The sequence below is a fragment of the Harpia harpyja genome, chromosome 16 (assembly GCF_026419915.1).
Source record: "Harpia harpyja isolate bHarHar1 chromosome 16, bHarHar1 primary haplotype, whole genome shotgun sequence".
NCBI lineage: Eukaryota > Metazoa > Chordata > Aves > Accipitriformes > Accipitridae > Harpia > Harpia harpyja.
Window position 1 is genome coordinate 16064413 of NC_068955.1, and position 14679 is coordinate 16079091.

At 38.3% G+C, this 14679-nt stretch overlaps 1 protein-coding gene across 4 annotated transcripts in view; it reads left to right on the forward strand.

The window, feature by feature from the left end:
• The window catches only part of KCNQ1 (potassium voltage-gated channel subfamily Q member 1), a 421808-nt gene that overhangs the window by 91799 nt on the left and 315330 nt on the right, over positions 1 to 14679 (forward strand). For all 4 annotated transcript variants that reach the window (XM_052810583.1, XM_052810581.1, XM_052810582.1 and 1 more), the window contains one exon: positions 10831 to 10921. In XM_052810583.1, coding sequence (XP_052666543.1) covers positions 10919 to 10921 — 3 coding nt within the window. In that variant the 5' untranslated portion in view covers positions 10831 to 10918. The remainder of the gene's footprint in view (positions 1 to 10830; positions 10922 to 14679) is intronic.

The window sequence follows — 14679 nt, forward strand, 5'->3', positions numbered from 1 at the left end:
CAGGTGAGGGGGTAGGCCAGAGTTCCTCAGGTCTGGTATCACTTTTGTGATATTTGGAATAAATCAAATTAAGCATCTATCCAGGTCAGAAGCTCAAGGTATGATTGCTTCTCCATTTGTATATTTATCTATCTGTGACTTTTTAGTCCCTGTCACTGTTTCACTCTGTTCACAACTAAAGATAAAAGAAGCTGTCAAAAATGTCAATATAGTTTTCCTGTCGTGGAGGATTTTAAGTGAGCTAACAATGTGGGTGTTTATAGAACATATAGAAACATAAGTCCTGATTTGTACTGCAATAAAATTAGTCTACAAGTTTACATGCACTAGTAAATCAGTTGTACAACATTGTGGGATAGTGCCTCTCTCCTTAGGTGTGGAGAAAATGTTTCCTTTCTTCTGCCTTGTTCTACTTCTTTGGGGTAGGATAGCATTCTTACTTGACTACTTGCAATATCCAGAAGCTGGTTACTAAGCAAGCAATTCTGTGAGCTGAGAAGCTGACCAAATCTAGTTTTTCTGCAGTGATATAAGGTGCATATGCTTTAGGAGACATAATACAGTGTCCTTTGATCTTTAATTCGGGAGGGAAAGTGATTTGTAGCAGTACTGCTGTGATGAAAGTAAATAGGGGAAAGAAAAGAAAAAAAAAGAAAAAGAGGGGTAATACATACCACTCTTGAAAATGCTCTGCCAGATGAAGCTATCAAAATAGTGTCCAGCCAGCCCAAACAAGAGAAGCCATTATGAGTAAATATTGTTGCTTGTCTAAATAAATATTGTGTATTTAAGGAAAGTAATTTCAAGTTTATTTAAAAAAAAGTACGGTATTTTATAGAGAAAGATTTATTTAATTTAGGTTTGATAACAGCAAAGCAGAGCAGTAGTCTAGGCTTGGCAATTTTTCAGAACCTGGGTTTTACAAAGTATCAGAGAGCTTTTAGTATTTTTCTTTTAATATTTGGATACTAAATTATTTTAAACTCTGCTGCCTTGAATCTGCTCTTACAAGAAAAGTGGAATAGTGATGTAGTGAGCCCTCAGACCAACTGTATAAAACTCCACCTAGAAAACAAGTTTTACTGGTATTGTGGCACTCGGTTTCTAGAACATACCTCTCTTCTATCTTTTTTTCCCCTTTCATTAAAATGAAAACTTACCCAGAATTGGCCAATAAAAAGGAAAGTCCTCTATTGCAATAAGAACAAACCGTTTGCTTTCAGCAGTGGTGTGCAACTGATGTGTTGTCCTAAGCCCCTGTTTGCAACTCATGTTTGGTTTTGCCTAAATCTGCCTGTTATGTAAAATAAGGCAGATGTCCACCCCCACCTTGACTGCAGCACAGTGTAAGGGTGATTTAGTCTCAAATCCTTTGAGGGCCCTTTGAGGGATGCTACCTGTTCTCTTGCCAGTGCCACCACCACCAAGTGACTTGGCCTGGGCAGCTGAAAAGCCATGGTTCAGCTCTGCTTATGCTTGCATGTATGCTTAAACCAAGAATAGGTTAAATTTGGCATTGAGACCTTGATCACCTTGAGACGGCCAGTGTGTTAGAGCTGCAGGCAATGAGTGTGCAGCGGTGGATATCTTTTGGAACGTGCTGCTGGATGATGGGTTTTGCTTTGAATGATGCTGTGCTACAGGACTTGGGCAAACCTGAATGTGGAATTGAGAGGATGAGGACAGCACACAGGACTGTACTGGTTTCCTGATGGTATTTTGGAGTGATAAAAAGTGAGGATGAGATATTCCAAGCAAAATAAGCTGTGAAAATTATGTTTTCTCTCCTACTTTGTAGTGTTTCATCAAACCACAAGAATAAGAGAAAATATTTCATTGTGTTAGAGTACATTCATTGTACTTTTCTAGTCTTCAAGTAAGAGCACTAATGACATATTTTTCTCTTGCTAAGCCTGAGGTACATGTGAAAAGAACTGCAGAAATTTGTTCAATTTGTAGTATTGGGTGACATCCTTTCCCCATCGCACATGTGTACTTACTCATTCCCTGGCTGTCATGTTGCTATGTTGGGACTTCATGTTAATGATCAGGCACATCGGAAGCTCGTTATGAACCATCTGAGGAGCCCTGATGAATCTTCTGCAGTCCAGTGGTTCACATCTCTTGGGTCACGCACTTGTTTTAAATGTAGCATATACTTTTTCCAGTTTCTTACGCAGTACCTATCATCTTTTTCCTGTTCAACCATAGCTATTCTCAAAGAAACCAATGCCTCGTTGCAGGATGCAATAACATTGCTTTTTCTGAGCAGTTAACCTTTCCTCTTGAAGCATCTTGACGTCTGGTTTGCATTTCTACTGCAATCATACCCTTTGCCAAGAGCTTAAAGGCCTTTCCTGCAATAATTCTGGTGCTGTATCCTAAATGACTTTTGATTCATTGTGTGCTTTTGTGCTTTGGTACACTGCCCATAATTTAAATTAGTTTTACAGACTCTAATCTCCCAGAAGAGCCACGTAAGTGTGATAGAAGCCTTGCTTATTTAGCTGTACAGCTAACCTGTTTTCCTTAGTATCAGACTACCCTGTATTGTATATGAACTTTCTTGTACAATAAAACCGCTTTCTCACACGGGAGCTAGAAGACAGTATTTCTTTGACAAGAAGTCAAGGAGCTGGTTAAAAATTATGCCATTGTTTCCTTCAGGAAGCACCAACTATACTTTGCCTTGCGGTTGGAACAAGTATGTATTAACAGGAAGCTCCATCTGATAGACCTAAGCTAACACAAACAGAGCATTCGTACTTTGTCTGTCGAAAGTTTTTTGATGGCAAGTGACAACAGAGAATAGTGACCTGTCTACTAGCTTGACCTGTGTAGGACATAACAGAGAGGAAGTGTGCATTGTACAGGAAACTGTCGTAGCCAGTTCCTGGAGGGAATCATGCTTCTCTGCATGAATGCAAGTATACTTCCCCTTCTGCTGGGCATCCTCGTGCTGCGGAGAGGCTGGAAGATGGGAAGAGGCTGTACCCTCCTTCCTTCCCCTGCCTTAAAAGCAAAACAGGATTTGTCTTATCTTTTTCTTAGAGAAAAACCATGCAAAGAGCCTGTGTGGCCAGAGATTTAAACCCTCACCTTTCTTCTGTTGTTATCAGGACTAAAGTACTTTTTTTTTTTTTTTTTTTTTTAACTTGTTTCATCTTCAGCTATAGTTTGTGTAAGTTGCTGGTCTCTTCTAACTCCTTGCTACACTGATTTTTTTTTTTTTTTAAATACTTTGCCCTGTTTAATGGATCTAGACACAAATTATATATTTTTGGAATTTAAATGATTGTCTCCTAAGAAAGTTAGCTGAACTGGTTAAGCAGCACAACTAATGCAGTTATTATGCAATTTTCATTCAAGGATTAGAGAGTTCACAGCCATACTCTGGAAGAAAAATACATGTGTTAATAAAAATTTTAAAGTTGGCCAAAGATATGGGCAAAGATGGACTGAAGTACAGGGCTCCTTCGTTCTAATCATGTACCTTCACCGGACCATTCTCTTAAAAACAAACAGGTTTTTTTTTAATGGAGGAAGTGACGGAGGACTTCTGACGTCCACCAGTTGCATAATTGAATGCTCATTTAGTCTTCTATTAGCAGACCGGCACTGTGCTCCAGTAGTTTATAGTCATGACAGAATTAGTGTCTTTCCAGTGTTCGGTTCGGACTTGCTAAAAAGTTCAGCGTAAGACCTATGCATACAGGATATTTATGTGTGTGAATTTCATTAAGGATGAAAGTTTTCTCTGCATGGTGAAATCCTGTTTCTTTTTTAAAAACCAACCCTCTCTGAGTTTCTCACTTTTAAAAGCACCAATTGGTATTTTTACTTGACACTATACCTTGATGATGATCCCATAAAATAAATTGCCACCCTGTATTAGCTTCCTGACGCTGCTGTTTATGATCTAGAGTCCTTTCCTCTCTCATTGCCAGCTGTCTTCCATTTCACCAGTTCTACCTATTCCCCTTCTAACTTCTACCTTTTATTAGATATTTTTTTTCCTTAAGCAATCCCAAAATGCCTTGAATGAAAGAACGAGAAAGAACTGGTGCCTAGCCACAGTAAGAAATTACTTGATATGTATTAGTACGAATGTCTACCTAGTTGCACCGTGGAAATGACTGGGCAGACTGTGCAATACTGCATGGGGAGGTTAGGGATTTATGTTGACTTGTGGTAATATAAACCTGCTCAGGTTTTTCGTCAGGATTTTCCCCATGAAAATTAAGGAAGGAATGACTTCTCTGACCTGGAATGGGACAGAATATATGACAAAGTGAAAGAGTGATCCCCTGTCTTCAGTGTGTGTCTTAACCTGAAGTTGTCTATCTAAATCCTCATTGCAATAAGTCTTTTTGTTGCCTGGAAAGCTATGTGAAAATGTCCTTTTGTGATACCATTGACCTTTGTGTTCACAATTTGAAAATGAAGTGTCAGTATGTGTAAGCCATGGAGATGAAAGATGAAATAATGCTGCTGTCGTATGTTTTAATGAACTAACATGAACTGGATATGCAGCAGCATTATAGTTTGCAATTTACGATGATCAAGATAAGAATCTGCTCATATTTAATCTGCACACTCATGTCGTTCATTCTCAGTGTCATCCTTCCAGTTCTTCTAAAGCTGTACGCTTAGAGGATGTTAAAATTTGTTTGTATTACTTTGTTTACCTATATAGGTTTCAACCTATCACGGTTAAAAGCTAAATGGAAAAAAAGTTATTTACTCTATAAAAAACAACCAACCAACCAAAATGCCACAAAACAAAAAAACAAACCCACCCTGTGAGTTACAGGGTTGGTGAGGAAGTTGCATGCATTCAAAGAAAGACAATCCAGTTGCCCCAAAGTAAGGTACGGACAGAGGTTCAAGAGGAAGGCTTAGGTAGAATGTTACCAAAGACATAGAAGGACCCAAAAGACATTTTTTTATTTACAGAATATTTCTTTTTTAGTTTCAGTCATTTTCTCAAGTAGACAGAGAGGATGAACTACAACTAGCCATTGACCTCCTGCCAAAAAAACCCCCACAGATCCAGCAGCTATAAGCTAAAATAGTATTCCCTGTATGCAAGGACACTGATAGTTGGATACCTACAAGACTGATAGCTGTAATGAATAAAAGTTGTTTGGAATCAAAGAGCAGACTTAAGCTAGCTCTTACGTGACATTGAACAAAGAAAAACTGGCTGTCTTCCTGGAGGGTTAGAACTCAAGTTGGGTTTATATAAATTGAGCTGAACTTTGCATCTCCCTTCTCATCTATTAAATGCTTTTGAGGTTTCAGCTTAATTTAGGGCCTAATGCCAACCTTTTCCAGGTTCATGGAAAGACTCCCACTGAGAGTATGTAAGAAACACTGCAAGAATGAATAAAATCTACCCATGTTTTAATACTGGTTTTGATGGTCATGGCTGCATGTGCATGAGACTGTATTAATCTGGTGAGTAAGTACTTCCAGCTTGTCTCATGCACTTTTTTTTTAAATGTTCCTGGTCGTATCAGTGGACTTACTTTATAAACCTTAATCAGTTCTCCTACCTGTGACATTTACTAAATGAGCATTGTTATCTCTCACTAAGTGGTTAATTGTTCCTTTGATCATTCCACACATTGTTTCAAGCCACAAAAAAGACATGCTAATGTTCTAAAACCATAGTTAAATACGGAAAAAAAAGCAGTAGCTCAGGGTTGGAGGCTGTGAAGTACTGATAGCTACCTGTAATGTGTCAAGTTTCTGTAGCTGCCACTGAGGTCAGTGAAAAAGCCCTAACTCTGGAACTGTTCTGAAAGTCAAAATACGTCCTCGAATAGTCAGAAACGATTAAATCCACGTTTAGTCCTTCATATAGTCCCTATATATTTCCTATATATTGCTAAATATAGGGCATATACTAGCTGGTCATGTTTACCTGTCAGCTGTATGATTCTTTCCTGGAAATGCTCTGAGTTCTCAAACCTGCTTGAGACAAAAAAGTATCTAAGTCATCTGGCTGACTTCATGGAGTAAGCCAAATTTTATTATTTATTACGTGTTTGCCCACATACACACATCTGTGCACACATTGTCTCATGTAACTCTATATACACCTGTGTCTATGTATGTGCTTTTCTCTTTAATGGGTAGTATAGCATAGAGACGTCCCAAGTCTATATACAGGCTTGGATGTATGTGAGCTCAAAGTGTTACTGGAGGGTTGCACGCTGACCTTTCGTGCACACTGAGATAGCTCCACTTCTGGCTATGACTTCACCAGGTATGCAGTGCCTGTAAAAACAGAGTTGAAGAGGCAACCACAGAAACCGGCTTCTAGTAAAACAGTGCTGGCTGTCTGAGAGGAAACGGGTCCGCTTGTAATAGTCTACTGAAAACAAAGTCCATGAAAGAAAACATCTGCTGCTTTGTAGGCATTCCCATCCACGCTGCTTTAACACTTGCAAAATTCTTGGTGTTAAAAGAAACATAGCACTGTTAGATACAAGTTAACCACAAAGCTAAGTATTTTTGAGAGCATTTACTGATGCAGTATCTGTGATTTATCTACATGCAGGCAGATGCTACTTCGTAACCTTGGACAGGCAATATGAAAGACTTCACACACTATCGCCTCATCTCTAATGCTTTCTTGGCCCCACAATCTGAGAGTTAGATCAGAGCTGATGAAAGCTGAACTCCTCATGGCTCTGCTTCCTCTCTTGAAGATGGTCACATGTGTGCATAGAGGGTAAACAAGCAACGCGTTGCAGGAGATAAAAGATTGGTGGTTTCCAAGAGACTAAGCCTTTTCTGACTGCTAGAGTTAAAGAAATTTGAGTGTTTTGCTCTCTGTTCCTCCTTTAGAGGAAAAAGGTATTATACTGGAGTCATTAGGGCAGATACAATAGTGAATGTTTGTTCTGCTACCCCATATACAACTGGTGAAATCAGCATGGGACTGTATGCTTAGCAGCGTTCCAGAGTGGCTGATGCTACTAGTTAAACCATTCATCTGTCTTGGATCTTAAAGTCCCTGAGTGATATTATATGGGAACTAAGGTATTTTTAATTTTTTACTGAGACAGAGAAGTAAGGCTGACTAAGTAACGTGCTTTTTCACCTGTTATGTTACAGTAAAGCAGCTTGGCTACAACCTAGTGAAGAGTAAATGACGGTTCTGTGGAGTCGAGTAAGTGTTTTGGGATTAGCATGTACACTGGATAGCCCACATTCAGTTTGCCTGATTTAAATGTCCGTGTTTAGAGCCTTCATCTGCTCAACAGTTGAAATAACTAAACATTTTGCACAGTAACTTGTTTCACATGGGATATAAATTGCTTCCTGAAGGTGTCCAGTGTCTTTCCATTAACAGAGCTTTGACATGCAGGTGAGACTTAGTTTGTCTGAAACAAAGCTCTCTTAACTTAGCTATCTGAAATTATGTGGTTGATTAGGGTAGGGCTGATACATCTGGCCACTAGTAATTTGTCTAATGCTTCTTATTGTAACATTGGTTTCAGTTGCTCATTAGTTTGATATTAACTGGTTGGATGAACAGTTTACATGCTTAGCATCTGTATCAAGGTGAGTACTTTTTTTGGAAAATACAGTAATAGTGATGACAGTAAAGCGGTATTAAGAGTGATAAGGTTATTTTGGGCATGTGAAAATTGTAGCGTTTGCTTTGAAAAAATAAACCAATTTGTGGGCTTTGAAATTTTATCTTCCATTGTCAGGGTTGCACCTTTGATTTTTCCCTATGAAAATTCACACAAGTTCAGTTACATTCTAAATACTCGGGGGAAAAAAAACACAGCTCTCACATGACTAGTGGAACCTTTCTGAGGCTTGACAGTTAAATTTCCCCAGGATGATTTTCGCATAGAGCAAATTCAAGTTTGAGGCAGAGTCTGTCCTTGCAACTGTTGTTTGTAACTATTTATCTACCAGGGACTTGTCTGCTGTCAACAAGTGAAAGTAGGCAGTAACTGAGAATCTGTGCTCCACTTCTCGCTGAAGAGAAGGGAGGTAGCTGTCAAAAAAAAAAAAAAAAAAAAAGAAAAAAAAGTGGCAAACTTTTCCTGTTTTCCATTTTCCTGGTGCCTCACTTCCTTCTTACGCTTCAGAAGTGGAGGAGGAAGCCACTAGTACTGAAACAAAAACAGAGTAAGAGCTGAGTGTTGGAAGGAAATGAACAGCAGGCTGATGCCAGAGGAGGACCATGGGTTTTTTTTTTTGTCTCTTAATTTTGCACCCTCTGTTCCTTATGTGTGATTGATCTATCTCAGAAGCAAAATAGTGATGCCAGTGTGACAGAGTTAGCAGCTTAACTGTGGTGCTCCACTGGCATGGCTGTACTAGTGGGGCTTGTGGGCATCTTCTCCCTTATGCCCAAGAAAGATGAGCAGGAGCAATATCTCACTGAACATCTTTGTTTTGCTTGGGATAATGTGTATGTGTGGGTTTGAAGGTGTCTCATGCTTCAGCCTGCAAGGAGCACAACAATAAATTTCAAGAGTTTTTCTGGGGGTGAAAAAAAAAATTAGTAAACTGAAATGGATCCACATGCATGAAAACCCATAAAAGTAGGTAGTGTGGTGACTGGCACTTGATGCAGTTCTTATGTCAGCCTTCATATTCTCTAATGGTAACAAGTAAAGAGATTTGGCAAATGATTTACCCTAAGTTTATCCTCCTGTCACTTAAGCACACAAACTTTCACCTTTAATCCTTATTAGGGTCTCTTTTGTTGTGTTTGTTTAGGAAAAGTACAGAAATTGATAGTCTTTGCTTTGGTGCCCTCTTGTGTCATGCATTGCCTGAGTTACGCTTTTAAGAAGTCTACTACTATTAAGGGATATAATAAGTATAATTTGTTACTGCTCAAGATGTATTCAGACAGCTTACGCCATCCCATGCAACTCGTTGTTTGCTTTGAACTGGTACTTCTGTGTATATTGGACTTTTTATCCAGAGACCCTTAGCTACCTCTGTGTAACTGAACCCATTTATGTTCATGTTGTCATGTGTATTGGTCTTAAGCAACTGTGGGAATATTGCAGATAGAAGGGCTGGACACTTGGGGAACATTTATGTTATGTTTCAAATGACTGGCTCATCTTTGCATTCCCCTGCCTTGTCAGCACACCTTACTTCTATTTAAGAATGGCCAAAGTTAGAGATACAAGGTAAAATGAGAAGATTTTGGAGATAAATCAGAAACACCCACATATTTATACTTTGCCTAGGTAAAAGTATATTCTCGTATGTGTGTTTGTGTTGATGTGTGATAATCTCTATCCTATTAACTTCAATTCATTATCACTTACTAATTTGATTTTTGTACCTAATTACCTACAAACTTCCTCTCCATGATTTTGTAATGTGTTTACAATATCATTTGGGTATGTGTGAATTGGACTCACATGCACTGTGTTTTGAAGCAATCGTTGGACAGTCTAGCTTGTAATGTCAACCTTGACACATTTTTGTTTTCTTGAGTGCTTGGCCTTTCGAAAGATTCACCCAATGAAGTTCTTACTCAGGTGAAAAAAAAGATAAAGGCTCTGGGTGACTTCAGCTGAGCCATGCCAATTTGCAGCCAGTGATGTTGTGTTTTAATATTTCTCCTCTTGAGTTCAGTTTTATTCATTATGCCAATTCTTTTTTGTTGGTTTTTTTTTCTGAGAAAAAAAATGGATTAACGGTTTTAGAGATCTGTAACGGGGGGGATTATTTAGTTACTGGATTTTTCAGCAAGTTTCTGTCAAGTGCAAAGGGTTGGTGTTGCTTGTCTCAACAGAATTGTGAAAAATACCCCTAACAACTAGCTCTGTTTTTAATAAGTGAATGTTTTCACTCTTCTTCATTGCTCATGTCATGTTTTAAAAAGAAACACACAGTTTGGGAACTGGAAGCTGCCTATGCCTAGTGTGTAGTGGATAGCATCCAGTTTGGGTCTCAAATGTTTTGCTTCCCAAATGTTCCTCTAAAGCAAGCAGCAGTCCTGCGGTGTGGTGGGCACAGCTGAAGCTGCTCAGGGAAGGGGTTTGAAGGCCGAGGCTGCAGGTCTGGGCAGCCTTGCTCCCCAGCTGGGGGGAAAAAGCTTTCTGGGGGCTACAGGCAGTTGGGCTGAGTTTGCTGCAACTCCCTGGCTGTCCTGAGTCTTACTTTGGGAACCAGGACCCCCTCCCTAAGGGCTCACTTGGGCAGGAGGGACCAGGGAACAAACCCTTATATTCCCACTCTCTCTCTGATAGTTTTTTCTGAAATTTTATTTTATTTAAAAATGGAATCGGTCCTAGGTTGTGTTTCAGATGTCAGATTTCATTTATCTGGGGCCTTTTGGGGATTGGTTATAAAAGACTGTGGGCAGAGCCTGTTAAGCTCTGGCTTAATTGGGATTTCTCTTTGCAATTTATTAGAATTTGGAACAGCAAAAAGGCAAATATTTGAATCATGTTGCGGGGGGGTGTGTGTGGGGTGATTGTGTGGTGGTGATTCAGCTGTAGAAGCCCTTACAATGGGAAAGAACAAGAAATGTTGTTTTCCTGAGGGGCTGGGAAGCAGCAAGTCTTATAGGTAGGCTAAAGCTAATATTATTGTGCAGGTTCATTTGATAATGTCCAACCCAAAACCTCAGTGTCTGAAGAGAAATGAACTGTCCAATATGAAGCAGGATCACTCAAAAGTTACCAGCTGTGTGTTAAGATAATCCAATGCCAATAACATATCTCTGTGTACAGATAATTTGTAATGGCATAATTATCCGTCTTCCCTCTAGGTTCTTACTAGACTACATTACATTTTTTTTAATTTATTTTTTTTTATTTACAGCTTCCTTATTGTGCTGATATGCCTTATTTTCAGCGTGCTTTCTACAATTGAACAGTATGCAGCTCTTGCTACAGGGACGTTATTTTGGATGGTATGTATGTGGACATTAATGTGATTGATGCATGTTTGTTCTTAATGTGCAAATTCTGATCTCCTGAGCTAATACCATATCAAGCAGAATGTTCCTTGTAGTTTAATTGACAAGAGGCTTTTCAGCTTTTCTGCTTTTCCCTAATGAGTCTGTAAAGCCACAGAAACATCAAAAGTCGTGGTCATGCAAAAACCAAGTCTTGCCCTATATGGCCTATAATGAGGGCATCTATGTTGAGTCCAACACATGTGGCTGTTCTAATTAAGCTTGAATCTCTCATATTGCTCAGGTTAATCCATTTTTCAGCCATACTGAAGACCAGACACCTGACCATAGGGGGGAAAAAAAGTAAGTGGAAGTCCTTTCTTTTAGTTGGTGCTTTCACAGGTGGAAAACTCATGTATTTTCATTGACTTCAGAGTTAAGACAACTTGCTCTACCTGTTTTACGCACTTTTCCTTCAGTAGAGAATACATAGTTACCTTTTGTTTATAGTACACTAGTGCTGCAACCTATATGTTCCATCTATGTTTGAAGAGTATTACTGTCCGGCCAGCTTAGATTTCATTGAAGAGCCTGAGTTTTGGAGAGGCATGATTTTAAACATACAAAAAAATTTATAAATTTGTTGTACCTCAGTGGTGGGGTACTCCCAGCTAAATCATTGATTTCTCTGTAATTGTAAATAAATGACCATGATTTTACTTGTGAAAACACTGTCACTATATTGAGAAAAAGTTAACTAGCAATTTAAATGTTTGTTCAAAATAGTTGTTGTAGCAGCACACCAGTAATATCATTAAGTATATCACTATTAACGTGAAAAAGTTCACTTAAACCCCCCATCAATTATAATAAATTTTATCTATTTATCTATTCAAAATGCTATAGTTTTATACCTAATAGGAATACTGTTAGAATAAGAATATAGTATATTAAATTTAGTGTCAATCATACTGTTTCTATTTAAGGTATCTTCATGCCTGGTATATTATTTTTAACTAACTTGTAAGATATTTGAACTCCTAGGTGTAACATTATAATTAGTTGCCAGCTAAGAGAGTCTATATATGAAATTCTGCATCCGGTGTTTTTTGTTTTGTGGTTTGGGGTTTTCTTTTTGTACAGATTTTAGTTGTGGTTTTTTCTATCCATAACTAATAGTTATGGATACTTCTGCCAATTTCTGTGATGAATTTCACTTGTGATAATATCTCACTCATCTTTGCAATATATCATAATATTTTACATGTGTGTTGTTTCAGTGGAATGACTTCTAGTGACAGCCAGTGACGTTTCTGCCCCCCACCCCCCGTGAAATCATGGAACTCATTTTGTGTGTTCATACTGTATGCAGTATGTGTTGTCTGTACGTGTGTAATATGTTCAGTGTAATATGTTTTCAATGTGTTCCAGATTACATACAATCTATGTAATATCCAGTATGTATTGGGTGTTCATACTATTCTGTATTATCTTGCTTTCTAAGTAGTATGGATCAGTTTTCCTGTTCCATATAATGAGAAAAACTATGGTTAATTTTTAACATAGAAATCCTACTGTTATGATTTCTTGGGAATTCAGCAGTTGTTTGTTTGTTCAGTTTTGGCATATGCTGATATTGTTTTCTTAAACGATTAACTGTGGTTATTTTCAAGAAACTTAAGGGGATTACAGTGATCATCGGTCCAAAGCAGTAGACAGGCCAATATGCTCTCTGCTCTATCCAGTTTTAGTGGGACTTTCAAAGGAGTTGTGGCACCTTGCAACACAAATATAAATGTCAGAATCTGGTTCCTGTTAGTGTCTACCCAGTAAAATTTCCTATTCTGTTCTTATTTTAAGATTTTACTTTCACTCTACTGTATCATTATGAGCGGTCAAAATTAGATGTAACTGAATTCTTAAGGGGGGAGTTAATCACAGATGACTGGTTGAAGAGAAACTGTAAAATGCAAAGAAAGAAGTAAAAGAAAGTGTAACAGCATACAGGGATGAAAAAACACAGTGCAAGCTTCCAACCCAAATGGTGATGTAAGGAGCCTTATTAAAGCTTAGGAGAGCACTCTTTCTACTGCTTTGTAGCAGGAATTAATTTATCTTTTGTGTTTGTAGAGGGACTTTTAGTTATACCACAACAATAGTTTTAATTTGGAGCCAGACAATGAAAGTAGATAACATTGTCATTGTAGGTGAGCAAAGAAGGGCGTACAAGTTGATTTAAAAACTCATACTGAGTGAGAGAGACCTCAAAGGAGCAGCGGTGTAGCAACAACCTGCCACAGGGAGTGTGGGAATCTTGAAGAAGGCTTTTCTGCTTGGGCTTAACTGGGACAGTGAGAAGGAGGGAGCCTTTGGCCATGTGTAATTCGAGGTTTATGAGACCTCAAGTCATTCCATGAAACTTGAGTTACACTGCCTGAGTGTGTGTGAGATTAAAATAATTAAAGTAACACTTAGAGACTTTTGAAGATTATAAAATTGAGTCCACCTTTCCCTATCTGCATTCCAAAGGGAAAATTACTGGAGCTTTGTCAAGAGCAGATTGCTTTTTATTTAGACATAAATTCCTATGTAGTGTAGAATTCTCTCTAAATGAGTTATGCTTTGTAGTGCATCAAATATAAGACTGAGATAGTTAGTGATACCAAATGTGCAGTGTCATGCTTTGAAATTTTGCCTACTTGGGATTTGTTGCTGCCTTGTATTTTGGGAGGGGAGTGGGGGAGGCTTTGACCAGGCACCCATAGGTCTGGAAATGCAAGATATGACTGTATCATGCTAAATGTCTGGAAATAAGTAAATGAGTGCTCAGTTAGCATAGGGGTATGCTGAGCTGAACAGCCCCATGAAGCAAGTCCGATTAGATGAGGTTACTGCACAGGCACTGTAAATCTGATTCATCTTGAAAATGAGATGGAATAACTGTAAAAGCACGTGCGTGTTATCTGCAAACTACTGTTATCACAGAATACCTTCTACAGACCACTTGTGAGTTGCATGGCATTGAAGATTTTGGACTCAATGATCTTGAAGGTCTTTTCCAACCTAAATGATTCTATGATTCTATGATTCTATGAAGATGCATATTGGGAAAAGTACAGAATCTGTTCCTCCTGACTGAAAAACTATTCAAACAAGACCCTTGAAAACACTGACAATTAAGAGCTATACTGCTTTATTTCCTCCATGTAGCCAAAGTATTTTACCCTGATCCTGTGAAAGATCTAAGCACCTACACAACTTGAGCAGTCTTTTTGAAACCAGGGAGACTGGTCACATTAAAGTTACAGATGGAAGCTGAGTGTGCCCATTTTCATGAATAAGAATTTCATGCTTCAATAATATATCCTTACAAGATATTACAATTATATGGAAGAGCGAGCTAAAAAAGTGGTTGAGATTATTTGTATATATTGTTTCCTTTTTATTCTGGAGCTGCTTGTCTTATAAAATTACCTCCCACTACTTGAGGAGGAAATAGAAGATGTTGTCAGTAATCTTAAAGCATTTTAAAATGCTTCTATTTTTAATAACAATAAGAAAAATGCAAGCTTAATATTGGAAAAATAAACAAGGGAAAGTTTATATGCGTTCCAAGTGGTATTCCACTTTTAGACAAAAAGCTTACAATTAGCTGTTGAATCTGTCTCTGCTTGTCACCACACTTCACAAGGCAAAGAGCCTTGATGAAAGCTATACCTAAATGCAGTTGTAATGGGAGATTAGGAGAGAATTGGCCTTTTGTTAGTTTCCAG